This window comes from Dendropsophus ebraccatus, chromosome 2 (genome assembly GCF_027789765.1).
Source record: "Dendropsophus ebraccatus isolate aDenEbr1 chromosome 2, aDenEbr1.pat, whole genome shotgun sequence".
NCBI lineage: Eukaryota > Metazoa > Chordata > Amphibia > Anura > Hylidae > Dendropsophus > Dendropsophus ebraccatus.
Window position 1 is genome coordinate 162,988,167 of NC_091455.1, and position 26,274 is coordinate 163,014,440.

Here is a 26,274-nt window from a genome sequence, read left to right on the forward strand (position 1 = left end):
AGAAGAATAGGCAGTGCCGATGGCAACAACGGCCGTACTTTTACGCTGTGTGAACATAGCCTAAATGTGGATTACACCCACCCAGCTTATTTTTTTTCTAAGCAGGTTTCAGTTGTTAAATACCTTACAAACCATTTGCTGTGCTTATTACTTTATTGGTAAAGTAATAACCTAGCAAAGCATAATACATGATCCAACATGTTATGTTTTTCTAATAAAAGCAAGAAGCAAATGGTAAATACAGATTGAACTTTAGACATGAGTGAGTACAAAGAAAGCTATGAAAAGTATCTGGTAAACACATTTATTCCTTTTCCAGTTCTAAAGATTGATACTGTTTGAAGCATAGTAGGTGAATACAATATCGATTTGACTTTCTGTAAAGACCCCGTTCATAGCTCTTGGATAAGCATTGTACTAGACAACAGTACCACAAGTGACATCTGCAGTTTATTTTCATGTTATAGTGTTCAGTGTCACTCTGCTATACTTTCTAAGGAAGGAAAAATGCCTTTTGTATAGGTTAGTTTTTCTTTTTTCTTTTTTTTGTTGTAGGGGGAGAAAGCTATTTCTAGAAAACCATGGCTCAAAAATAAAAAAAAATGTAAATACAATCTACATTGGCTTTATAAAGTAAAGAATATACATTGGCTCTGGCACAGCAGGTAGAGCACTATTAAAGTGGTTATTCAAGCACTCATTTGCCCTCATCCCCTGCCATTCTGAGGGCACCCTGTGCCAAGTCCTTTTAGCTTCTCCTTGTTTCTGATGATATACCAACCCAGCAGGAAGTGCCTGCTCAGCCAATAGCTGATTGAGGCCGGTCACCATTGTGGTGAGTGATTTGGCTTAAAAACAGTTCCTGCTGGGTTGGTACATCATCTGAAGCAGAAAGAAAACAAAAGGGCTGAGGACTGGGCGCCTTCAGAATGCCAGTGATGGGGGATCAGAGCAGGTGAGCATGGTTCATTCTGTATTTTTGCTGCACTTGGGAGTATTTTAATAAAAATTATTCACAAACAATCCTTTTATTATTTTTACTTTCTATTTTTGAGCATTTTAGTCCTTTTTATTTTAATACAATTAAATGTACATGTTTATTTTAATGTAGAGAAAAAAAAAATAAGTTTATGTCTCGGAAAACAAATGATCAGATTGTCACGCTGTTTCATCACCAGTCCAGCCGAACTCACTATGACAGACAGGAACATTAGGGGACAGGGGAAAAATCACACAGGCTTGTAGTTTTAAAGTCCGAAGGATATCAATAAGACGTCTGATAGACACTTAATAAACTTCAAATTCTTACTGCATACTAATGTGTTCTTCCTTTCCACGTGACTCAATATATCCGGACGTGAGTGGCACGAGATGAATAGGTTAAAAAAGTATTTTGCAACACTCTGTCACTAAAGACTATAACAACTAAGGGTTTCAACAGCTGAGATCATAGGTTTCCCAAGCAAAATAGTTGAGATTTATCAATCTGTTTAGTTTTTGTTTCAGATAGATGCCAACTAATCCCAGCTCAGCTTAGGTTTCTCAAAATAAATTACAATTGGTTGCTACCTGTCACATCATGTCCTAGGCAGATTGAGAAATCTGGACTTATATAATTAAAGCCTTATAAGTCAAATAAACATCTTTTCAAATATTTGCCTTTGTCAAATTATAGGTTTTGGTGGGGTGGGGGGTTGTTGTGATATACAGTATCTTTCTTATTCAAATGGCATCTCAACATGGAGATGGATGGGGATAGACATTCTCATACTACATTGAGATAGCAACGGCCCACATGTAAGAAATTATGTATTTGTTAAAGAGGCATAGTCAGTGCAAGACAGCTCTGTTTAAATTGTTTAAAGTTAAAAGGGGAACTCCGGGTAGAAACATTATCTTCCATTAAAAAATGCATTAAAACTTACAGTATATAGATGTCTTATAGATGTCTTAGATATATATATAGGAAATTGAAAATACTTGAATCCTGCAACATACGCAAATTATGTAACTCCTATTGATCATTATGGGAATCGCACAAATGGAGTAGTCCTACCTACGAGCCAGATGGGTTTACTACTTTAAGGATTGATGTTTCTCATGCAATCCTTTTAATACAATATTAGGCTATGTTCCAACACCCTATATTTTCGTAAAACCACAGGCATTGTACAACGACTGTAAATTTTACGGAAATATACGTGTCATTGCTGCCTGGGAATCCCAGTTGTAGCATATACACATAGAATACGCTCAGGCCAGGACTGACATGTCAGTTTTCTGTGGCCGCTATTCAGTGAATAGCAGCCGCAGAAATTCATGTCAGTTTACACTGTGGAGCGGCGGATCCGGCCACTCGCTCCATAGTGTGCAGTGGAGTGTTCTGATGAGAACAGTGCGGCCCGAAAGATCATGCGGCCGGTATTGCTAGGATGATCATTTCATAGACCAGCCGGGTCCCAGAATGGCCGGTCTCTTACACTGTGGGAACATAGCCTTACAAAGAATATAAAGGCAAATAAAAAAATGTGGGTCTGAGATGGAATTTACAGTCTAGTTGCTTGTATTTTACTACTACAAACACTGATATGAATTAAAGGTGATATGATTTAATGGTCATTAAGCATGCTCGAGTCGATCCGAACCCGGACTTTCGGTATTTCTTTAGCAGTGGCTGCTGAACTTGGATAAAGCCCTAAGGCTATGAGGAAAACATGGATATAGTCATTGGCTGTATCCATGGTTTCCAGACAACCTTAGAGCTTTATCCAAGTTCAGCAGCCCCCGCTAATCAAATACCGAACGTTCGGATCGACTCAAACCCGAACCCGGTTCACTCATCTCTGGTCATCAGTTATACACATGAGTGTCAATTGTTTGTGTCCCCAATCATATTCTAACAAATCTCTGTGTGGCTAGTGAAATGTTAACCTGATGCTTTAAAGCAACTCTGTACCCACAATCTGACCCCCCCCCCCTCCCCAACCAGTTGTACCTTCGGACAGCTGCTTTTAATTCAAGATCTGTCCTGCTGTCCGTTCGGCAGGTGATGCAGTTATTGTCCTAAGAAAATACTTTTAAACTTGAAGCCCGTGCCAAACGGGAGTATCTGTGCCTTAACTTTGCACCACCCCTCCATCCCTCCTCCCCACCCTCTTCATCATTAGGAATGCCACTGAAACATTTTCTCCATGCTGAACATTGCACATGTGCCGGGCTGCCACAGGTGGGGAATAGCAGGCAATCTGCCCGAAGCATTCCTAATGATGAAGAGGATGGGGAGGAGGGACAGAGAGGTTGTGCAAAGTTAGGGCTCAAATACTCCCGTTTTAAAAGTATTTTTTTAGGACAATAACTGCATAACCTGCCAAACGGACCACAGGCCAGAACTTGGATTAAAAGCAGCTATCCGAAGGTACAAGTGGTTTGGGGGGACAGATTGTGGATATAGAGTAGCTTTAATGCAATATCGTATGTGATCAAACTGTAATAGAAATTCACTTCAGTGGTTTCAAGAATAAATATCACTGTGATTAAAGTAAAATTACAGGAATACTAAGGTTTATCTATCCATGGCTTTGCTATTGACTGTTCTGCAATTAAAAGCAATGACCATCTCATTTTACACTGTTCCTCACATATATCTCAAGGTTGTGAAAATTCCACAAATTCTCCTTGTACCTCCAATAGTCAATGTCATGAATGAGTAGCACTATGTGAAAGCATATCAATATTACAATTACATACTACTGTTAAGAACAGGTCAGTATGGGGATTATCAGTAATGAGGGTGCAGGGTACTTCACTGAACACTGAAAGCCTTGCCTAATAAGCACATTCTATCCACTCGACTCAAGAACATCATTATAAAATCTAATTAAGAAGGAGAAGATCTTTTTGCTCCTCACATTGTAAGCAAAGCATGTTAAATGATCCGTACTATAGGCCAATATCCACATTCTTTGAAGAACGTAGGGTTGAGACTTCTAAAGAATCAAGGACTAGATTCATTAAAGGCTGTTTGCTCATTTAACTTGATGGCAAACTAATATAAAGTGTTATTGTTTTACTTAAAGTGTTATAATCGTATTTAACATTAAGCACTGTCTAGAGCAGCGCTTTATGCTGTAATTTGTAGCTTCATTCAGGTACTCTATTGGCTTTTCATGTTTGTGCCGCACCAGTGTTGAAAACAAAATTGCCTAATAAAATATACAAAGATGGTTTAAAAGAAAATTTAATTATTATTATGATTTTTCATATTGCAATTAGAAGAAAAAAATGCACATGCTCCTCCATCGCCGCAAAAAACATACCCGTCGTTATTTGCCATTAAATGGCAGCCATCCATCTAATTTCATCAATGTGTGAACATAGCATTTATGTGTTTTCAATCCACTTAGCAAAAATACTGTGTGGGAACATAGCCTTAACCCCTTCAGGACTGGACTGATTCTGGCCTTCAGGGCCAGGACCTTTTTTTAAATCCGACCTGTCTCACTTTATGTGGTTGCAGACAGTTGAATACCATGACGCTACACCTCGTTTTACCATTCAGCAAGATGGCCGTGCGCTCCAACATGGCTTGCGGTCCAGTGATTCTACACCACGTTCCAAGGTCATGTTTGGTTGTGAGTGAACCATCTTTGATCTTAATTGATTCAATTTCTTATTCTATGCATTTAATTGATAATTGATGTATATACACGCTGCACCTTTTGGAACTGTAACAGTTCCCTTTAACACAATGTAATTCAATATATTGTGTTCATTATGCTGCACATGTTCACATCACTAATGAATTAATTATGTATGATATAAAGATCACCTGATTGTGTGTATTCACCTAGCCAAATTGAATTAAAGGACTAAAACGTCGCTACCGCTTTTCCGTGTGTTTTTTGTAATGGAATAAATTTTTCAACTATTTTGCACTAAAAGCCTGGAGTGCCGCGGTTTATTTTGTTCCTATTTATGTAGTTGTAACTACATAATGCTTTTCTGATTCTGAGATTGTTTTCTTTTTGTGACATATTGCACTTTAGGTTAGTGGTACATTTTTGTGAATTTTATATTTCTGATCATTTATATTTGTATTTATTTATTTATTTATATTTAAAATGTATAAACATTTTAAATATTGACAAAAATCTACTTCCTAAATTTCTTTGAATAAATACTGTTAACATTACATACTGAAACCCATACATTGAAATAAATATTTTATTAGAATTCTAGAAGAAAAAAAAATTGTTCATTTATTTTTTTATGACTCTCTGGCACAAAGTAAACCAAATAATGATTTTAGAGTGTATGCGCCACAGGGGAAATTAATTAAATTGGAGTTTTTCTGTGGATGAGCCAAAACAGGATTTTTGCATCTCTCTGAGTAATCCTTTAAATCTTTAAAATAATACAATGCAACCAATTATTAGCAGTATTACTTTACCCAAGTAATTAGAATATTTGAAGGAGGAGGGATATTCATACCTTACATCAGGGGTTCACAACCTGCAGCCCTCCAGCTGTTACAAAATTACATTTCCCATCATGTCTGATACCCTTTAGCTATCCAGGGGGTGTTTTTCTCTCAGTCCTATCATGTTGGGGATGTATTAAAACTTACATAAAATCAATCTAAAGGGGTTATCCAGCTAAATTTTTTTTCTTTCTAGTCAAATGGTTTCAGAAAGGTATATAGATTTGTAATTTACTTCTATTTAAAAGTCTCAAGTCTTCCCATACTTATCAGCTGCTGTGTGCCCTGCAGGAAATGTTTTCTTTTCAATCTGACACAGTGCACTCTGCTGCCACCCCTGTCCAAAACAGGAACTGTCCAGAGTAGTAGAGGTTTTCTATGATGATTTGCTGCTACTCTAGACAGTTCCTGTCTTGGACAGGAGTGGCAGCAGAGAGCACTGTGTCAGACTGGAAAGAAAACAACATTTCCTGCATACAGCAGCTGAGAAGTATGGGAAGACTTTAGATTTTTCAATAGATGTAAATTACAAATCTATATAACTTTCTGAAACCAGCTGATTTGAAAGAAAAATATTTTAGCTGCATAACTCCTTTTATGCGACATGCTTAGAGTTTTCCTTCGCTGCATAAATATCCTCCAAAAAAAAAAAAGGAATGACTAAGGACTTTATGACACAGGCTGATCTTGTGCCCGATATGAGCCATAGATTGGCACATGCTTGCCAAGCCTATTACTGTACATGGCTCAATATTAGACAGTCAGCACAGAATGAACAATCTCTATATCTTCTGTGTAGCCTTATACTTGTATCACTTATCGGCCACACATTACACAGCCCATGAACAAGCTTGTTTAGGGCATGGATATGCTGGATTTATGTAGAGGAGCATGTGTCTACATAAATCCAGGCACATCTTAGCTGAATGTGAACCTTTACTGAAATCTACATCAGCTCCTGTATGTAAATTTAGTCCAGGGAGAGTTCATACCCTCTTCGTAACATGTCCTTATTGATCCCATTAAACCAAAGGTCTCAAATTATCCTAGGTACTTCTTTCTCTTTTACATCCAGAGTTTTCTGTCCTTAAAGGGGTTGGCCACTTTAAAGTAAAATAGTTCAGTATACTGTATTAGGCTATCTTCACACTACATAAAACTACTGCCGTTGTTCTTGCCGCAGAACTACTGACGTAGTTTTGTGGTGTGTAACATAGCCTTATTTTCACACATCGCATGCGCTCCGGCTGGGATCCCATGTCAGTTTTCTGCGGACGGAATTCATAGAATTCCGGACGCAGAAGGACCTGTCAGTTCACACAGTAAAGCGAGCTGCTCCGGCCGCTTGCTTCACTGTGGGCTATGGGAAGCTCTGATGCGGGCGCACGCTGATGCACCCGCATCAGAGCTCCGCGGCCGGAAAGATCACCCAGCCGGTACTGGGGACGGCCGGGTGTTCACGTAATGTGAACATAGCCTTAGTAAGTGTACTCACTGTATATACTAACAGCAGCTCCCTGTGTACACCATTGAGCTAAATCAGACTCCTCTCCTCCAAGCTGTGCTGCCCTGCTCTGTGGTGTTCCTGTCCATAAAATGGTCGACATGGAGGAGCATGTGACCATGCCCCGCCCCCCAGTGTAGATGTATACGTCTATGGAGGGCACAGGTGCGGGGCATGGTCACATGCTCCTCCAAGCTGGCCATTGTATGGACAGAAAAACTACAGAGGAGGACAGCACAGCCTGGAGGAGGGGAGTCTTATTTAAGCTCTATGAGGCACACAGGGAGCTGCTGTCAGTATATACAGTGAGTACACTTGTTAATACTGTACACTGACCTATTTTACTATAAAGTGGCCAACCCCTTTAAGTTTACATTAGGTCAGGGGGAAGAATAATTATCTTGAATGTTGAATAAAGAGCAATAAACCTCGGGTTAACTCCTTAGGCATACAAGAGTGGCTCATACTAAATCAGGGCAGGAAAATAACATTTAAAAATATAATAATTTAAGAAAATCTAGGACACATAATTCTGTAATTAGATGTAAGAGTTTACTTGGGAGAGCTCAGTGGACCCGAATTATGGAATTATATAGTATTTCTCTGAAATGAACAAATAATGTTACTAGTATGAGTAATGAAACAATAAAGATCAAATATGTAAATGAAGATAGTAATGGAAGTAAAACATACATTTTTTTAAGGTGAATGTTCCATTTTTATTATTGTTCTTGTTCTATATTCAAAATGATGTGCTAATTTAACCCCTAACATATTTAAAGCAGAACAATTGCTCTGATACAAAGCTCTAAATCCCCTTCATCCAGAAGCTGACGCTATAGGAGCATACTTGCTGTCTGACTTTTGATTACAATTTTTAAGAGTATATCTATTTTCAATACTATCAATTTTGATAAATGAATGTATTTGCAAAAATATCTAACTTGAGAAGTCCTAAAATTGTAACTATGTTAATTGAGATTGCAATAAACCCTTAACCCCTTAACGACCTGAGGTGTACATTAATGCCCTTGCAGCCTGGGCCTTGGCGCAAGAGGGAGTAAGTGTACGCCCCGCCGGGGTACCAGGCTATGAAGGTCGCTTCATAGCGTGTGAGGACTGATCAATAGTGATGAGCGAATAGTGAGATATTCGAATATTCGATATTCGTACGAATATCCCGCGAATATTCGAATATTTGATCGAATATTCGATGCCATTAAAGTCTATGGGAACAAGTATTCGATTAGTGAAAAACATCTATTTGACCATTTGGAGGGTAAAATCGGAAGCTGGGGGATTTGAACGCTTATCGAATATTTATTAAATATTCGCGGGATATTCGTACGAATATCGAATATTCGAATATCTCACTATTCGATCGAATATCTATTTGATCGAACAGTATTCGCTCATCAGTACTGATCAATATGTCCGATCTACACAAATGTGATACTTGAGATCATGACGTAAACAATGATGTCCTGTACAGCCCCATAGGTGATAAAATAAAAGCGTTATAGGAGTGCAATTATACCTATTTGCAAAAAAAGTTTTACTGTTAATAACAATAGTAAAACAGTAGAAAAGCTATTAAAAATGCATATCGCTGTGTTCAGGCCGACCTATAGGATAAAAATAGCATGTCAGTTTTACCATAAAGTGCATTACATAAACGCGAATACCCCCCCAAATTTGGAGAATTGGATTTTTTACCCCAATTTCACCCCATTAATGATATTTTGAGGGTTCCGTCATTTATTTTTATGGTAGATTAAAAGACACAGTTATAAAGTACAGTTGTTCCTGAAAATAGGCATGCAGTTTGCAGTAATTTTTTCCTGGCTCAACTTTGTCAAAAATACAGCCATGCACCACAATAGATGAGTCTGTTAATGCAGACCCTGCCTCCTCGCTGATGATTGGCAGCTGCTCCCCTATGCATAGTGCCATCAGTAAGGGCAGCATAATATAGATGAAAGGTTCCCTCTAAGGTTTGTGTCCATTTGATAAAATCATATTTTTAGCCAACACAATGTGCATTAGATATCTCTGTAGAAGTTAACGTCTCATCATACACAGATACCTCGGAGGAATTCCTAATCTTAGTTCTCGCCAAGGTGATAACAATTAGTCTGTTTCATGATATTCAGTGAAGCAAGATAGAATCGCAACAAAGATAAAGTGTGTGAAGAACAAATGCTGGATGACAGTCCATAAGATAGTGATGAGCAATTCTACTTTCTATTCATTCTCCAAAGAGCAGATCATAGCTAATTCACTGGAAATTTTCAATCTGACAAACTAATTCTACCATCTCTAATGATAACTAATGGCTATTATACTTTTAAATTATATTTATAGCCCAAGTGTCCCTCTTTCAGGTGTAAAGTCTAATTTAGACATACATCCTCCATTTTCCTCATTTGTTAAGTTTTTGACTATATTGCTCCAAAACATTAATTTTTAACTAACTTTTGATAGCTTGCAAATGTAAAGACTACGAAATAACAAGCTAACATGTAAAGAAGACTTCTACACAAGAAACAATCTGTGACACATTTGGTGCCCATAAAAATTTGTGAGTTTATACTACAACTTGGTGTTTGATATGAAGAATAATTTTTTAGTACGCTCCAATGCATATCACATAGACATGTTTTTCTTTTTCTCGGCGACTGATGGAATTACCATATAGTGGCACATGAAGTACTTATAGGATTGTATTGTAGACCATGCACTGTTGTAAGGGTCTGTGCCCATGGAATAGCTATGTGCATAAGATTTTGTGGCGCTAGATTTTTTTTTACTGATTCTGTTCTTTTGTTATGGGGAATACCATCTTGTCTGAACTGTTTTTACCAGCATTTAGTCATATACGTTAGAGTAAGCCCCACGAACATAGACAACAATAGACAGGACCTGTTCTATTGAGATGAATATGAAACCATACTGCACATACACTCTGTGACTCCTCTAGAGGTCATTCCACAGGAAGCTGCTATTGTCTTATACTGATGCTATCTATCTACTAGTAGAGAGAATGTAAACAGCACTCCATCGTGTGAAGTCTAGTGGCAGGTGAATCAATAGCAGGAGAGTAAAAGGAGACTCTCACCTGATCGGGTTATGCAAATGCAAGGCACAACACTCAGTAACCATGTATATATGAACCGCAGCCACTCCTAGAGACCACAAACCGGTTTGCATGTAGTAAAATCCTCCACTCCAAACCCTGGGTTCAATCGGGCGCAGGTCCAAAGTAGGCAATATCAATGTGAATATCCTTTAAAAATTTATGAAAATATGACACAACGCGTTTCGAAGTCGTGCCGACTTCTTTCTCAAGTGTCCAGTATAAAATGCATTCAAAGGTCCATAAAAAAGTGTGCACACGTTTTTATGGACCTTTGAATGCATTTTATACTGGACACTTAAGAAAGAAGTCGACACGACTTCGAAACGCGTTGTGTCATATTTTCATAAATTTTTAAAGGATATTCACATTGATATTGCCTACTTTGGACCTGCGCCCGATTGAACCCAGGGTTTGGAGTGGAGGATTTTACTACATATATCTACTAGTGTCACTGTAAGGCTATGTTCACACAAGGTCAAAAAAAAAAAAAAGAGGCGTCCCTTATTGCCATGGTTAAACTGACTGCAATGCAATGCATTGAAGTCAATGCAATGAAAGACATCCAATGCACACAGTGTATAAAATGACGAATGATGTTATCTGTGCGGATGTCAAAATAATGATCATGTCAATTATTTTCGGATGTCTTTTGCAAACAACCGATGTTATATTTTCAGTTGTTTAGATCCAGTTTTTTCTATTAAATTCAATGGACTTTTTAATTAAAGACACTTCCAATGGCCAATTAGTAAACCTAAACTAGAATAATGTATCAGCAGCTGTTATTGCACTGACCAATCCTCAAAATAACGGATGTCATTTTGAACTCAAAATGAAAAACATCATTTTAAATGTAGCTAGAAAAAAAAAAGCCTGTGAACATAGTCTAGTGAGAATAAAAATTAAAACTGCAAGATTTTAAGCTTATTTTATAATGTCATTAAATGGAAAAATTGAGGAAAAAATACACAAAAAAAATAAAAAAAGACATCATAAAATTTGATTCACACAATAGGTAATTTCTGATTAAACATTGCCTTTAGGGTTTACATACACCTCAACTTCAGCATGTCCATTAATAAACCTCAAATTCTCGCAAATCCTAACATGCAAATCTTCACTTTTAGAATCAATACTATATTCCAAAAAAATAAAAATTTGAGAATAGTACTAGAGACTATGATTTATTTAAGCTTTTTTTTTTTTTTAAATCATATTCCTTTTGGCTCAGAAGTTTACAAACACGTTGTTAGTATTTGGTAGCATTGCCATTAAATTGTCTTGGTTGGGACCTGACTGATGGTGGTTTTCATATCTTCAGATATAATACCATCTATTTTTTAGTGCACCAGTCCCTCTGGCAGCAACGTCCCCCCACAATATGATGCTGTCATCCCTGTGCTTCACACTTTTTAGCTAACTTTTCTTTTTTTACTACTTATGTGCTAATGCAAACTGTAAGCTGTGTTTTTTTGTTTAGGTTTTTTTTTTTTTTTTTTACACAGCTGTTTTTGTTTGCTGAGCCATCTTTGGGGTCATGTCGATATACACTAGGACACTAACAATGAGGTAAGGAAAGCAGAGATTTAAGAAGCTCTTCATGAGGTCCCTTCAGAATCATGTCTTTAAAGGCAACCAATCACCTCTCTGGTCAAGACTGAATTAGACCTAGTACCTTAGAGCTGCCAGACACAATAATTTGATGCTGCACCCAGTAGTCTACAGCAGGGCAACAGTTTTCAAAAATATTTATCTTTAATGGTAAGCATTGGAAACTTAATGCAAAGGCCAGTGCTTAGACTGCTAATAAGTGTTAGTGGCTGAAAGAGGGCCGGGGCAGAGTGACTTCATGACGCTGCAGCTCCGCCCTCATGCCTAGTTACCAGAAGCCTGGAATGAACAGTAAAAATAGACTTTTTTTAAATTGCTGCCCCGCCGGGGACAGTCGGGCACAGCGTCAGAGAGCTGTGTTCAAAGGCTATGAGGTACTGGGGCTAGAAACACTAGCACACAGTGTGACCTAAAGCAGATTTGGGTTAAATCTGTTTGGTTATAAAAAAAAATCTAGAAAAATTAAACTATATAATTTCCTAAACAGTCTAATAGAGAAAATAACACCACTAATAGAGAGAATAACATCAATGTCGTTGCTGCACATACCAGCTGCTGTAATCATTGACTAACCTTCCCTGATGAAAGTCATTTTTGAGAGGACCACATGGTATTTATATATTTTACATATATTTACATTTAATTGTAGTAAAGTTATCTTGCTTAAATTTTGCAGTTGTGGTCAGACCTCAGTGCTTAATCCACAAACCGCTTCCTGATTCCCCAAAACCCTGTACTATAGACTCCATTTATTTACAATAGCTTTTTAACCACAAAACTGAAGCATATGTTAAATAAAAGCAACATTATGGTCAAAATGATTCCCACTGGTACGGAATGAAACTTTGAGAAATTGTTTTTTTAGTTTTTACATTGGTTTTATCCCAATTTATATTGTTGCCATATTAAAAACTGTTGCAAATTAGTTATGAAATAATGAAGCAACAAAGTAACTATGTCCAACCAAACCATTTATAGAACTTAATTTATAAATCTTAGACCACGATTGCCATAACTGTTAAACCTTTCACTGAAGAAACAGTAATTAGAAAAGTAGAGGCTTCTGGCATTGTACGGGCCCGTTCACATTACGGAATCAGAGCAGAAGTTCCGCTCGGAACCCCCGCCCGCGGACTCCACGCCGAATCCTGCCTGCTATGTCTTTCAATGGAAGGTCTTGCGCGCTTCCGAAGGAGCAGGGGTTCCATGTGGAATCTCCGCTCTGATTCCATAGTGTGAATGGGCCCTACCGCTGTCAATCTGGAGATACTCAGTTTTGTAAAAAAACACGGCTGTATGTATATATGTATAATATATAAACTTGTTTTTGCAGCACTACTGGAAATAGTCTGTGTGCATAAGACACAGTACACATTGGCTACATATGCAGTAACCACATATTTGTTCAGGACTGTAACCTCAACAATAAAGATATTCTAACATCAAAGTCAGCTCCATTGCGGCAGTATTAGGATCACTTATCATGAACAACTCTGTCAATCATGTTTTCCTTACTTCCCCACAAATACTATCATGACTCTCAATTTCCCATAAAAACCAGATGTCTTCATGGTGAGTGGTAACGGATCTGCTCTTGTTAGAACTTATGTGTGAGAGGAGAAGTGCATGCATAATTTAATACAGACTCCTGAAATCAACTCAGCTGCTGGAGGTAGCTTGCTCTGCTCCACAAAGCACTTAAGGGTAGCTAAAGTACAAAATCGTTTCCTTTCCGTTCCATCTAAACACTGCTGAGTGTTTATCAGATGGGCTGACTGAAGATTAAATTCTTATATTTAACATATAGATGGAAAATGTGTGTTTTAATGGTTGTTATTTTTCATTCTTTTGCAAAAATTATATTGTTTTAATAGAGCAGAGGGACTAGTTATGGGGATAAGTTAGAATAAATTCAAGGGTAAAGGAGTTTGCACACACTAACAAAAGCAGGTCATGTTATGTATTCAGTCTTATAATTCATAGTGCACAGCTGTAGTAGAGGGAAAAAATAATAATTTAGGTAGTGCTTGAAGGGGTTGTCCAGGAAGCAGATAAATCGTCATGACTTCTGTTCACCAACTCTTATTTTTGCCCTTCTCATGTCTTGATACGTGCCCACATAAGCGGTGGTGAGTGTACACTAACAAGCTATGTTAACACAACGTTTTATTTTGGCCATTTTACTGTCACTATTTTGGATGGACGTCATTTTGGTGCCAAAACACAGCCGGTTTATGCAAATGACGGCCATGACACCACTTAAAGCGACTCTGTACCCACAATCTATCCCCCCCAAACCACTTGTACCTTCGGATAGCTGCTTTTAATCCAAGATCTGTCCTGGGGTCCGTTCGGCAAGTGATGTAGTTATTGTCCTAAAAAACAACTTTTAAACTTGCAGCCCCGTGCCAAACTGCCGTGGCCTAAAGTATCTGTGCCTTAATTTTGCACCACCCCTCTGTCCCTCCTCCCCACCCTTTTCATCAATAGGAATGCCACTGGCAGGATTTTTCCTATTCCTCTGCAGTGAAAACTGCACAGGTGCCTTAACGATCCAGCCCATGTGTCGTGCTTACACAGGTGAGGAATAGGAGAAAACCTGCCTGGAGCATTCCTAATGATGAAGAGGGTGAGGAGGAGGGACAGATAGGTTGTGCCAGCCTAATGCATAGTCACTCCAGGCCACGGCAGTTTGGCACAGGGCTGCAAGTTTAAAAGTAGCTTTTAAGGACAATAGTTGCATCACCAGCCGAACGGACCCCAGGACAGATCTTGAATTAAAAGCAGCTATCTGAAGAAACAAGCGATTTGGGGTGGGCAGATTGTGGGTACAGAGTCACTTTAACCCCTTAGTGACCGCCGATACGGCTTTCTACGGCGGTCACTAATGGGCCTTATTCTGCTGCCATCAGCTTTTTACGGCGATGGCAGAGAATAAGGCTGCGGGGCCGGGACGGCCCCCACCCCATCCCCCCGGCTACCGGAGGTAGCTGAGGGGTTGGGGCAGTGTGTGGGGTCCGTCCCGGCCCCCCCCTTACCGACGATCGCCGCTATTAACGTTATAGCGGCGGCCGTCGGTAAAGAGGATTACCGGTGCCGCCGCCTTTCATCTCCCCCCGCCGTGAATCTACGGCGGGGGGAGATGAAATAAGTGTATATCAGACCCCAGATCAGACCCCCCTAGTGCCCCGATAACTAACCCCCCTCCCCCGGCGGCCATCATTTCCAAGATGGCCGCCGCCATCGCTGTGAACCGACTAACGTCGGTTCACAGCGATTAAAAAGTTAAAATGAATGAAAGCCCCATGCTCTCCGCCACCCTGTGGGGTCCCGGTACAAGCGATCAGCGGTATATACTATATACCGCTGATCGCTTGTACCATGTGCTCCCGGCACTTTTTATCCCCTGTCACCATAAATGATTGGTGACAGGGGATAAAAAGTGATGTCCCCCCACCCCCCAAGTCGCCCCCCACCCCCCCTGTCACCCCCGTCCCCCAGTCACCCCCCCCTTCCCCATATACGTTACCTGCTCCTGGAGCTCCTTCCTCCTCGACGTCCTGGCTGGTTATGAAGTGCGCATGCACTTCACAACCAGCCAAGCTCTGAAAATTTAAAGTGACAGAGACCAATTTGGTTTCTGTCACTGAACTATGATTACTGAGATAGAAAATATCACAGTAATCATAGTAATACAGTGAAAATGAATGTATAAAGTACAAAAAGTGACAAACATACAAAAAAATAAAACACACACTTTTTATTATAGTAATAATTGCAGTTTACTCCCAAATTACCCCTAACCCCTCCCCAGATTACCCGTAACCACCGCACGTTGCCCGTAACCACCGCACGTTGCCCGTAACCACCGCACGTTGCCCGTAACCAACGCACGTTGCCCGTAACCACCGCACGTTGCCCGTAACCACCGCACGTTGCCCGTAACCACCGCACGTTGCCCGTAACCACCGCAAATTGCCAGTGACCCCCTCCAGATTGCCCGTAACCACCCCAAATGACATGTACCCACCCCAGATTACCTATAAGCACTTCAGTTTATCAGTAACAATCCCAGATTGTCTGTAACCCTTCCAGGTTGCACATAACCCCCCCAGGTTCCCCGTAATCATGCCAGATTACATGTAACCCCCCCCAGATTGCACGTAACCACCGCGTGTTGCCTCTGACCACGCCACGATGCCTCTGACCACGCCACGATGCCTCTGACCACCGCACGTCGCCTCTGACCACCACACGTCGCCTCTGACCACCACACGTCGCCTCTGACCACCACACGTCGCCTCTGACCACCCCAAATTGCCAATGACCCCCTCCAGATTGCGGTGCCCATGTCAGATTACAGGTACCCACCCCAGATTGCCTATAAGAACTTCAGTTTATCCATAACCACCCCACATTGCCCGTAACCACCCCACGTTGCCCGTAACCACCCCAGATTGTCTGTAAGCACTGCAGGTTGCCCGTAACCACCCCACGTTTCCCGTAACCATCCCAGATTGTCTGTAAGCACAGCAGGTTGCCCGTAACCAGCCCACGTTGCCCGTTACCAGCCCACGTTGCCTGTAACCAGCCCACGTTGCCTGTAACCAGCCCACGTTGTCTGTAACCAGCCCACGTTGCCTGTAACCAGCCCACGTTGCCTGTAACCACCACACGTTGCCGTAACCACAGCAGGTTGCCCGTGACCACCACACGTTGCCCATAACCACCACACGTTGCCCGTAACCACCCCGCGTTGCCTGTAACCACCCCACGTTGCCTGTAACCACAGCAGGTTGCCCGTGACCACCCCATGTTGTCCGTAACCACCCCAGATTACCTGTAACCACCTCAGGTTGCCCATAACCACCCCTGGTTGCCCGTAACCACCCCACTTTACCTGTAGTCTCATTTTTTTTATTTTATTTTAGTAACTGCGCTATTCTAATAACCATTACTAGCTGCGGTTTTGCTCCTGTAAATTGGCGCTCCTTCCCTTCTGAGCCCTGCTGTGTGCCCATACAGTGGTTTATGCCCACATATGAGGTACCGTTTTACTCAGGAGAACCTGCGTTACAGATTTTGGGGTGAATTTTCTCTCCTGTTCCTCGTCAAATTGAGAAATTTCAAACTAAACCAACATATTATTGGAAAAATTCGAGTTTTTCATTTTTACTGGCCAATTTTGAATACTTTCCTCTAATACCTGTGGGGTAAAAATGGTCACCACACACCAAGATGAATTCTTTGAGGGGTGCTCTTTCCAAAATGTGGTGACTTTTGGGGGGAATCTATTCTGCTGACACTACAGGGGCACTGCAAACGCACCTGGCGCTCAGAAACTTCTTCAGAAAAATCTGCACTGAAAATGCTAATTGGCGCTCCTTCCCTTCTGAGCCCGGCTGTGTGCCCATGCAGTGGTTTATGCCCACATATGGGGTACCGTTCTACGCAGGAGAACCTGCTTTACATATATTGGGGTGACATTTCTCTCCTGTTCCTCGTGAAATTGAGAAATTTCAAACTAAAGGAACATATTATTGGAAAAATTCGAGTTTTTCATTTTTACTGTCTACTTTTGAATACTTTCCTCAAATACCTGTGGGGTCAAAATGCTCACCACACCCCAAAATATATTCCATGAGGGGTGCACTTTCCAAAATGGAGTGACTTATTGGGAGATTTTACTCTGTGGACACTACAGGGGCTCTGCAAACGCACCTGGCACTCGGAAACTTCTTCAGCAAAATCTGCATTGAAAAAGCTAATTGGCGCTCCTTCCCTTTTGAGCCCTCCTGTGTGCCCATGCAGTGGTTTATGCCCACATATGGGGTACCATTGTACTCAGGAGAACCTGCGTTACAAATTTTGTGGTACTTTTTTCCTCTTGTTCCTCGTGAAATTGAGAAATTTCAAACTAAAAGAACATAATATTGGAAAAATTTGAGTTTTTCATTTTTACTGTCTAATTTTGAATACTTTCCTCTAATACCTGTGGGGTCAAAATGCTCACCTCACACCAAGATGAATACTTTGAGGGGTGCACTTTCCAAAATGGAGTGACTTATGGCGAGATTTTACTCCGCTGGCACTACAGGGGCACTGCAAACGCACCTGGCGCTCGGAAACTTCTGCAGCAAAATCTGCATTGAAAAAGCTAATTGGCGCTCCTTCCCTTCTGAGCCCTCCTGTGTGCCCATGCAGTGGTTTATGCCCACATATGGGGTACCATTGTACTCAGGAGAACCTGCGTTACAAATTTTGGGGTACTTTTTTCCTCTTGTTCCTCGTGAAATTGAGAAATTTCAAACTAAACGAACATATTATTGGAAGAATTCGAGTTTTTCATTTTTACTGTCTTCTTTTGAATACTTTCCTGTAATACCTGTGGGGTCAAAATGGTCACCACACACCAAGATGAATTCTTTGAGGGGTGTACTTTCCAAAATGGGGTGACTTATGGGGGGTTTTCTCTCTGCTAACACTACAGGGGCACTACAAACGCACCTGGCGCTCAGAAACTTCTTCAGCAAAATCTGCATTGGAAAAGCTAATTGGCGCTCCCTTTCTTCTGAGCCCTGCTGTGTGCCCATACAGTGGTTTACGCCCACATATGGGGGACCGTTGTACTCAAGAGAACCTGCATTAAAAATTTTGGGGTGCTTTTTGTCTCATATTCCTTTTGAAAATGAGAAACTTTAATCTAAACGTATATATTATTGGAAAATTTAAATTTTCAATTTTTTTACTACCTAATTGTGAATACTTTCCTCCAGCCCCTGTAGGGTTAAAATGCTCATTATACCCCTAGATTAATTCTTTAAGGTGTGTAGTTTCCAAAATGGGGTCACTTATGGGGGTTTTCAGGATACCAGACTTCTAAATCCATTTAAAAAAAGAACTGGTCCCTAAAAAAATCAGTTTCACGAAAATGTGATAATTTGCTGATAAATTTCTAAGCCCCATAACACCCTAAAAAAGTAAAATATGTTTACCAAATTATGCCAGAATAAAGAAGACATATTGGTAATGTGACTTAGTAACTAATTTATGTGCTACGACTTTCTTTTTTTAGAAGCAGAGAATTTCAAAGTTCATAAAATGCAAATTTTTTTAATTTTTCATGATATTTTGATCTTTTTCACAAAAAACACACAAAGTAGTGACCAAATTTTGCCACTAACATAAAGTGCCATATGTCACGAAAAAACAATCTCAGAATCGCTAGCATACGTTAAAGCATCACTGAGCTATAAGAGCATAAAGTGAGACAGGTCAGATTTTGAAAAATTAGCCCTGTCATTAAGGCCCAAACTAGCTGCAGCATGAAGGGGTTAAATATCCATTTATTTATTTATTTAGAAATATCCAATTTCTAGTTAAGCCCTAGTTGAGCCTTTAAGAACCCTTTTCTTTACCAGGGAATTAAAAGCCATTTACATATCATACACATTTATGGTTAATATAAAATAAAAAATTATTTGGACTATATCAACAATTGAAGAAAAAAAGTCTGTTCTATAAACAAAACACTATTGCATATCGTTATATCACTACATTCTGAGCACACAATATGAAAATTGTTTGAATAGATGATTATTTTTATAAATATGCTGTTTTCGCATGTCTGATATTCATTATTTGTATTATTTATTTGATATTACCTCTTGGGTTTTTGTAGACCTGGTACTGGCTACTAATATTACAAGAGAATCCAATATAAAATGTTCTAAATATATTAAATTAAAAGGCAAAGAATTTAGTTTCTGAATTTAATCCCCTTGGGCTCAGCGTGTTTAAATTTAAAATCCACTTTGTCTCAGCTCTAGACATCTTTTTTTTTTTTTTTTTTTTGTTTCATAAAATCTTCTTTCCTACGTCCTTGGGTAACTGCTTCAGTCTGATAAAAATGTACTCCTTTAAGGCCACCATAATGTACTTATACTAGTAGTGGTGATAAAGGTTGTCCCAAAAAATCCTCAGGATGTCCCAATTTGATCCTCAATATCTTCCATTTTGGTACTTAATGTTATATTGTCCCCCTTTCCATATAAGGAGTTCTCCGCACCATTCTCAAGCTTATATACTGTAAATTTCATATCTTACCTTATAAAAAATTTCTTAGTGGTCTCTTTCCTCAAAAATGCATATTATTGTTGGTGGACAGTGCGTATAGGCTTCACGGCTGTAGTGCCCCGAATTCCCACTTACATTAGCGCCATAGCCTATGCCCCTCTGTAAAGTCTAAAATTGTGCTACTAAAATTCCAGGGGTTATCCAGTGACTCTTGCCTCCAGCTCAGGTATGGTTAACTGTTAAGCTCCATTCACTTCAATGGAACTGAATTGCAAAATCTCACATAAACTGGAGACAAGAGTCGGACTGTTTCTGGATGAAAGTAGCCTTGTTTTTCTAATGCTAACCCCCTTAGAATTTTAGTTAAAATTTTGAATTGTCTGTGCCTCATGCCACCATCTACTAAGCAGCACAGCTTCAGATACCAACACATTATTATTGTCGCAACATTGAAGAAAAGTGTGTAACACTGATCTGTGTCCAATATCTAACATCAGGAGGACTAAACTGAGTTAACTTATCTCTATTCTTTCTGTGGCAGCTTTTTTCTGTTAAGCGCTACTTAAAGCTATTTTTCACATTACGTTCCTTTTATGTAAAGAACGGACGCTGATTGCAATGGAATCAGCGTCCATTCTTTACTGTAGGGGTGTCCTTTCTTTAGAGCCTGCATTAAAATAATGTACATGCCTATTATTTCCAGATAAATAATAGCTGTTGACACAATGTAAAGTCAGACGGCAGCCGCACTTTACTTTGAAGTGAATGGCTAATTAATTTGCGGGCACATCCGATGGTGTCCACAAGTCAATTGTCATTTTTTTTTACATATCTGAATACCCAAGCATGTAATGAGTGTTGGGGGGTTGTATCTTTTGGGATTTGTCAACAACATTACCACCATCTTGAAAGTTGCCATATTAGCTCATGAACAAGTGTTTCCAATGGGAGGTTGGTCATGTAACATCAGAAAACAGATTTGCAACATCTCTTGTGAACTTGTGAACTCAGAAAGTTGTGTTCAGTATCAGCTCTTCGGACACCACAGAGAATTTTCCTGGTTGTTGCAACTTTCTGTGTTTTTGGCTCTATGGAGGGTACTAGTCCCTCATGGATCTGAGGCACTGTGCAATGAATCCAGGTTTGGCTTAGGATGCCCAGTACTAGAATCTCTCTCTGGCCAGGTTCTGCACTAGTTGCAGATACTATAATTGCCTTATTGACATTTCCTTACTTCAAGACACTCTGTGAAGTATATATCCCCAGTGACACAGCTATATATATATAACAATATGTTAGTATTCCCTTTATACTAGATATTTCTTATAAATACAGCGCACATTTTCAGCAACATGTTTCTCTATGTAAGTATGCAGATTTATTAATGGTCTATATGCTGTGGTACTCTCAAAGTTTATTGGCAGATTATAGTGCTAAGTTGTGGAAAAATTGATAAGGGTATTTTTAGTATAAGATAATTCATCAGAGCTGTCTAAGAGCAAATTTAATAGACAGCATCCAAATGAATAACAGTGCATTTTTTTCTCTTTTTCAATACACCTTAAATTTTAGGTAATATGGAGCATTTAGGTGACAGATAAATTGAAAAGGATTTTCTGTGTGGATTCTGCTACAAATATCAATTTAAATTTCCTGCAGTTGACTTTTACTAAGGGTTCCCTATTCTTAGAAATAGTAAGGTTCTGGGAGATTGGACCCCCACCATTCTGACTTTTCAAGGTATATATGTAAATAAAGCGGTTGTGGGACTTATGCAGGAGTCTATGGTCCAGAGGTGCTTTGCTCTTAGGAAAGGGTATAATCACATGTACACAATTTGTTGCACAGATTTCATATGACCATAGTCAATGCCTCTCCTTATCTGTAAGTCTTACTACTATAGTCATACCACTGTTCCCTTTGTACCTCTTGTGTCAACTTAAAGAGGATCAAATGGTACTGAAAAATTTAGATATTTCTCAAATACATAAAATTAGCAAATCAGATGATTATCGTCATGACTGCATGGTAATAGGTTTTACTTCTGGCCTAGGGTCCTATTACACCAACAAATTATCTGACAGATTTTTGTAAGCCAAAAGCAGGAGTGGATTTGAAAAAAGGAGAAATCTCAGTCTATCCTTTATTACCTGTTCTCTGTTTATAGTCCATTCCTGGCTTTGGCTCAAAAAACTTAGTCAGATAATCTGTTGGTGTAATAGGGCCCTTAGAGCTGGCATGGATATCTCAGGCACGTTGCAGCCTCAGATTGGCCTGATTTATTGAGAGGCAGGTGTCTCTCTATAAATCTGGTGATGGACATAAGGGCAGGAATTTAGTTAAGGGGTTATCCAGCACTACAGAAACATGCCCACTTCCTTTCAGAGACAGCACCACTCTTGTCTCTAGTTTGAGTGGCGTTTTTCATTTTAGTTCCATTAAAGTGAATGGAGCTTAATGGCAAACGACATCTGAACTGGAGAAAAGAGTGGTGCTGTGTCTGAAAGGAAGTGGCCATGTTTTTGTAGCACTGGATAACCCCTTTAAGACTGGTGTATCTGTGGATAATTCTCCTCAATATACTTGGTATAAACGTATACATAGTAGGACAGGCATATGGACAAGAAGTTCAAAATAACACCCCTAGTCTTTCATCTTTTAGCAATAGTTTTGTGCTTTTTCAACTTTATCAAGTTATTCACTCTCTTAAGATTGATCCAGAATTCTGAACACTGTGTGGTATCCCCAGTAAACGGCACTACTTGAAAACAGACCCGATAACTTGATCATTTCGAATAGAGAAGCAGATGGGGCTTACTTAGCTTTCAATTAACCCTTTGACACTGTTTCTTCTGGAATACTGATAAACAAGTTGAAATGCACTGGGATTGGGTCGTAAATTGACACTTTGTAAGACAGTGGTTTCAAGAGAGATGGCAAACATTTCTTGTGGTAAACAGAATTTAAAAGAGTACCTGTGGGATCTATACTGATACTATTACTTTTAAATGTCCTTAGTTGTGACATTCATGTTGAACTGGTGCAAGGACTGTGTCTTTCAGCTGATAACAAAATGAGCTAGTAATAAGTAAAGCATGAGTTTAGAAAATAACAGAAGAACTTTGAAAAGAAGGTCCTTTGGGGAGTAATTTGGTGAAGAATTATAACAAAGGCATTTAGCATTTTATCTTTATTAGTAAAAACACACTGCAATTATTTTTGCTATTGAATTTGAAGCTAATGTACCACAAGATTAACTAAATAAAGATTCCTATACCATCTGATTCGAGCAATGCCATCTATTCCTCAAACCACAGTTCCTGAAATCTCCTCTGTTTGTAAATATGCAAATGTTTTTCTTTGGTGCAACGGAGGCTGGCTCCGGGCTTATTTATCTCTTCCCATCTTTAGTGCACCCAAGTAGCAGATTTGCACATTTACAAAGGGGAGAAGATTTCAGAAACTGGGCAGCAGTATGAGAAATAGAATGCACCACTAGAATCTGTGCAGTGGTGCTGATCATATGGTATGAGCTTTATTTAGTTAATCTTGTGGTACATTTGCTTTAAAGCTTGGTGAAATGTAGAAGAGAATGTTTACCCCCTAATTACAGGTTTATGTATCTAATTTTACATTCCCGTGGTGAATATATCTTTATTCTAGTTTTGGTGGCACTGAAATCCTGATACCAGCTGTCAGGAGCTGGACCGCACGCTCGGCTCCTCTCACTGCCGGAGCACGCATCCGGCTCTCTGGCAGTGCGTCCTTGTCGACCAGCCTGGCCGGTTGCTAGGGGCACACTGATGGCGTCTTTAGCAGCCAGCTGGGTTGCTGGGGGCACGTCGGCGCTTCTTTATGATGTTTTCGGGGCCTAACCAACCCTGGCCAATCAGGATTAGGTGTGAGCTGTTTGTAATTAGGCTGACTGACAGCTGGTACCACCAGTCAGCTGCTGGGCTTAATCTAGGCTGGGACTTCTGGTCCCAAAAGTATCCTTCACTTGTATTCATGCCTTGTCTGCGATAGTGCCTAGTTTACTAGTGTATCTTGACCTAGCATTATTTCCTGCATTGCATTTCTGGTTATCTGACTTCTGGCTCTTGACTATTTTACTACCCTCTTGGATTCTGTTTTGTACTGTGCTGCTCATTTTTTATTGACCTGGACCCCTGACTCTGCCTTATTGTCTGTATTTGTCTTGTTTTGTTCTGTGTTACATTTCGTTAAGATCAGGGTTTGCCGTCTAGTTGTCTGTTGCCCGTTGCCGTCTAGGGCTTCAGAAGCAAGTAGGCAGGGAAAGCGGTGCGGGTGTCAGCTTCAGGGCTCACCTGTCCTTGTGTCATCCTGTCCCTTATTCCTAACACCAGCTTACCCATAAATTAAACTGATACCTGTCATTATAACAAACTTCGGATATGTTAGCTAGTAATATGTTAGAAGTTTTAGCGGTGGGGTCTGGGAGCTTAGACCTCCATGATCACTAAAGCAACAGGGCTCTAGGACTTCTGCTTGGCTCTGCTGGGGTCTCCTCATAAACCTCTAGTCACACATGTGTTTAACTAGAATGTTATATTGGAAATACATGTCTGTGCAATGTAAATTGAACTTAAATGTTTTGGACAGTTGTAAAAGGCAAATTTGCAAAGAAAACATACAACTTTTTCAGTCTATACAAGCAAACCTCTTTCTAGGTTTTATCAAGTTCAATTCAATTGAAGTTGCTCTATCATTTTTTTTTTTTTTTTTTTGCATACATTATTTATAAATAAAGAAGTAGAGGACTATATATACTGTACTTACTACTTTTCTTACTACTTGCATTTCTCACTTGGTAATGGCTTGTATGGGGTCAAAGTTCAATGAAGAAGATTCGATTAAATGATCAATGTATAAAACATTAATAAGAACCAGCAAATTATATACATATATAATTTCAGTTTGACTTACGGTTGACAGAGTTTAATGAGGTCTTGGTCTGTTGTGCCAGGTGGAAGTCCTCTTATATATAGGTTTGTTTTACTCAGCTGTTCTCCACTGCTGTTGGTGCTGTTGTTACTACTGTTCGTACTGGGACTGGGGGGAGCCATGGGATGGGGGGCTGGTGCATAGGACTGCTGCAACACACAAACAACACAGTGTTAAAGTCAAGAATCTCACATTGAACTATTACTTCATATCAATTTTTTTATTTATTTTTTTAATACCAGAAATTCAAACACTCAATCAACATAGTTGTATATACTGTAGGTAACAAATTCCTTCAAACTTTCAGATAATAATAATAATAATAATAATAATAATAATAATAATAATAATAATAATAATAATAATAATAATGTTTTAATAATAATTTCATTGCATTGATGGAGAATTTTTGTAGTGAATTCTGTATAGTACCCTAAAGAGTTTTGCTGGGAAACTAAAAAAAAAAACTTTTTGAAAGCCTTAAACCATCACACAGGGACATATATTTAGAATTTACCAGACACTGGGGCACTATGTGTATTACACAAGGAAGGAAAACATACTTTAAGACACAATGGGGGAGATTTATGAAAGGGTGTAAATATACACCTGGTGTAAACTGCCCACAGCAACCAATCACAGCTTTCAGCTCTGGTAAAATATAAGAGGAGCTGTGATTGGTTGCTCTGGGCAGTTTACACCAGGTGTATATTCCCACCCTTGCATAAAATTCCCCCAATGTTTTACCCCTATAGAAAATCTGCTGACGCCATGTATCTAGACTATGTGGGTCAATACTAGTAGAATAAAAACTACTTTAAGTAAGGACTCACTATGGGAGAGTTTTATGTTGAAGATTTTTATCAAAACCAGCATACTCTGGTCATAAATCAAGTCCTGCCCCCATTTACTTCATTGTTTTTACTAAAGAGGTGCACGGCTCTTAGTAAATCCATCGAGAACTGTGCCTGCATCGCAGCAAGTGCGGAGATCTACACCTGCTCCGGAGAAACCCCCCTACATATAAACATATTTTGAAATGATCCTTACAGTTGACTTTTCACACAGAACTTAATTAAAAATTCCAGAACCTCTTTTGTTTGTTCCCTGATTGAGGTGTATAGGGTATAGGGTGTATTGTGATCAAAAAAGGTACACGGAGGTAGTAATACAGTATGTACTTAATAAAAATGCAGCTCAGCTTAAACATGGGGAGATTTATCAAAGATGGTGTAAAGTAAAATTGGTTCAGTTGCCCCTAGCAATCAATTAAATTCCACCTTTTATTTTCCAAAAAGTCTGTAAGGAATAAAAGGTGGAATCTGATTGGTTGCTAGGGGCATTTGAGCCAGTTTCACTTTACACCATGTTTGATAAATCTCCCCCAGGGACTTTATGATATGTGAAAGGGGGTTATTTAGCTGCTGGAATGCCATTGTAGGCTAGCATACAGAGGAAGTTTAAAGTTAGGTTAGTGAGATGTGCAAAATGTTTTGAAAG

General features: G+C 39.5%; 1 protein-coding gene across 2 annotated transcripts in view; it reads right to left on the reverse strand.

Moving 5' to 3' along the window:
* RBMS3 (RNA binding motif single stranded interacting protein 3) overlaps positions 1 to 26,274 on the reverse strand; it is a 426,067-nt gene that overhangs the window by 287,982 nt on the left and 111,811 nt on the right. For both annotated transcript variants that reach the window (XM_069960405.1, XM_069960407.1), the window contains exon 2: positions 24,757 to 24,923. In XM_069960405.1, the coding sequence (XP_069816506.1) occupies positions 24,757 to 24,923 (167 nt within the window). The remainder of the gene's footprint in view (positions 1 to 24,756; positions 24,924 to 26,274) is intronic.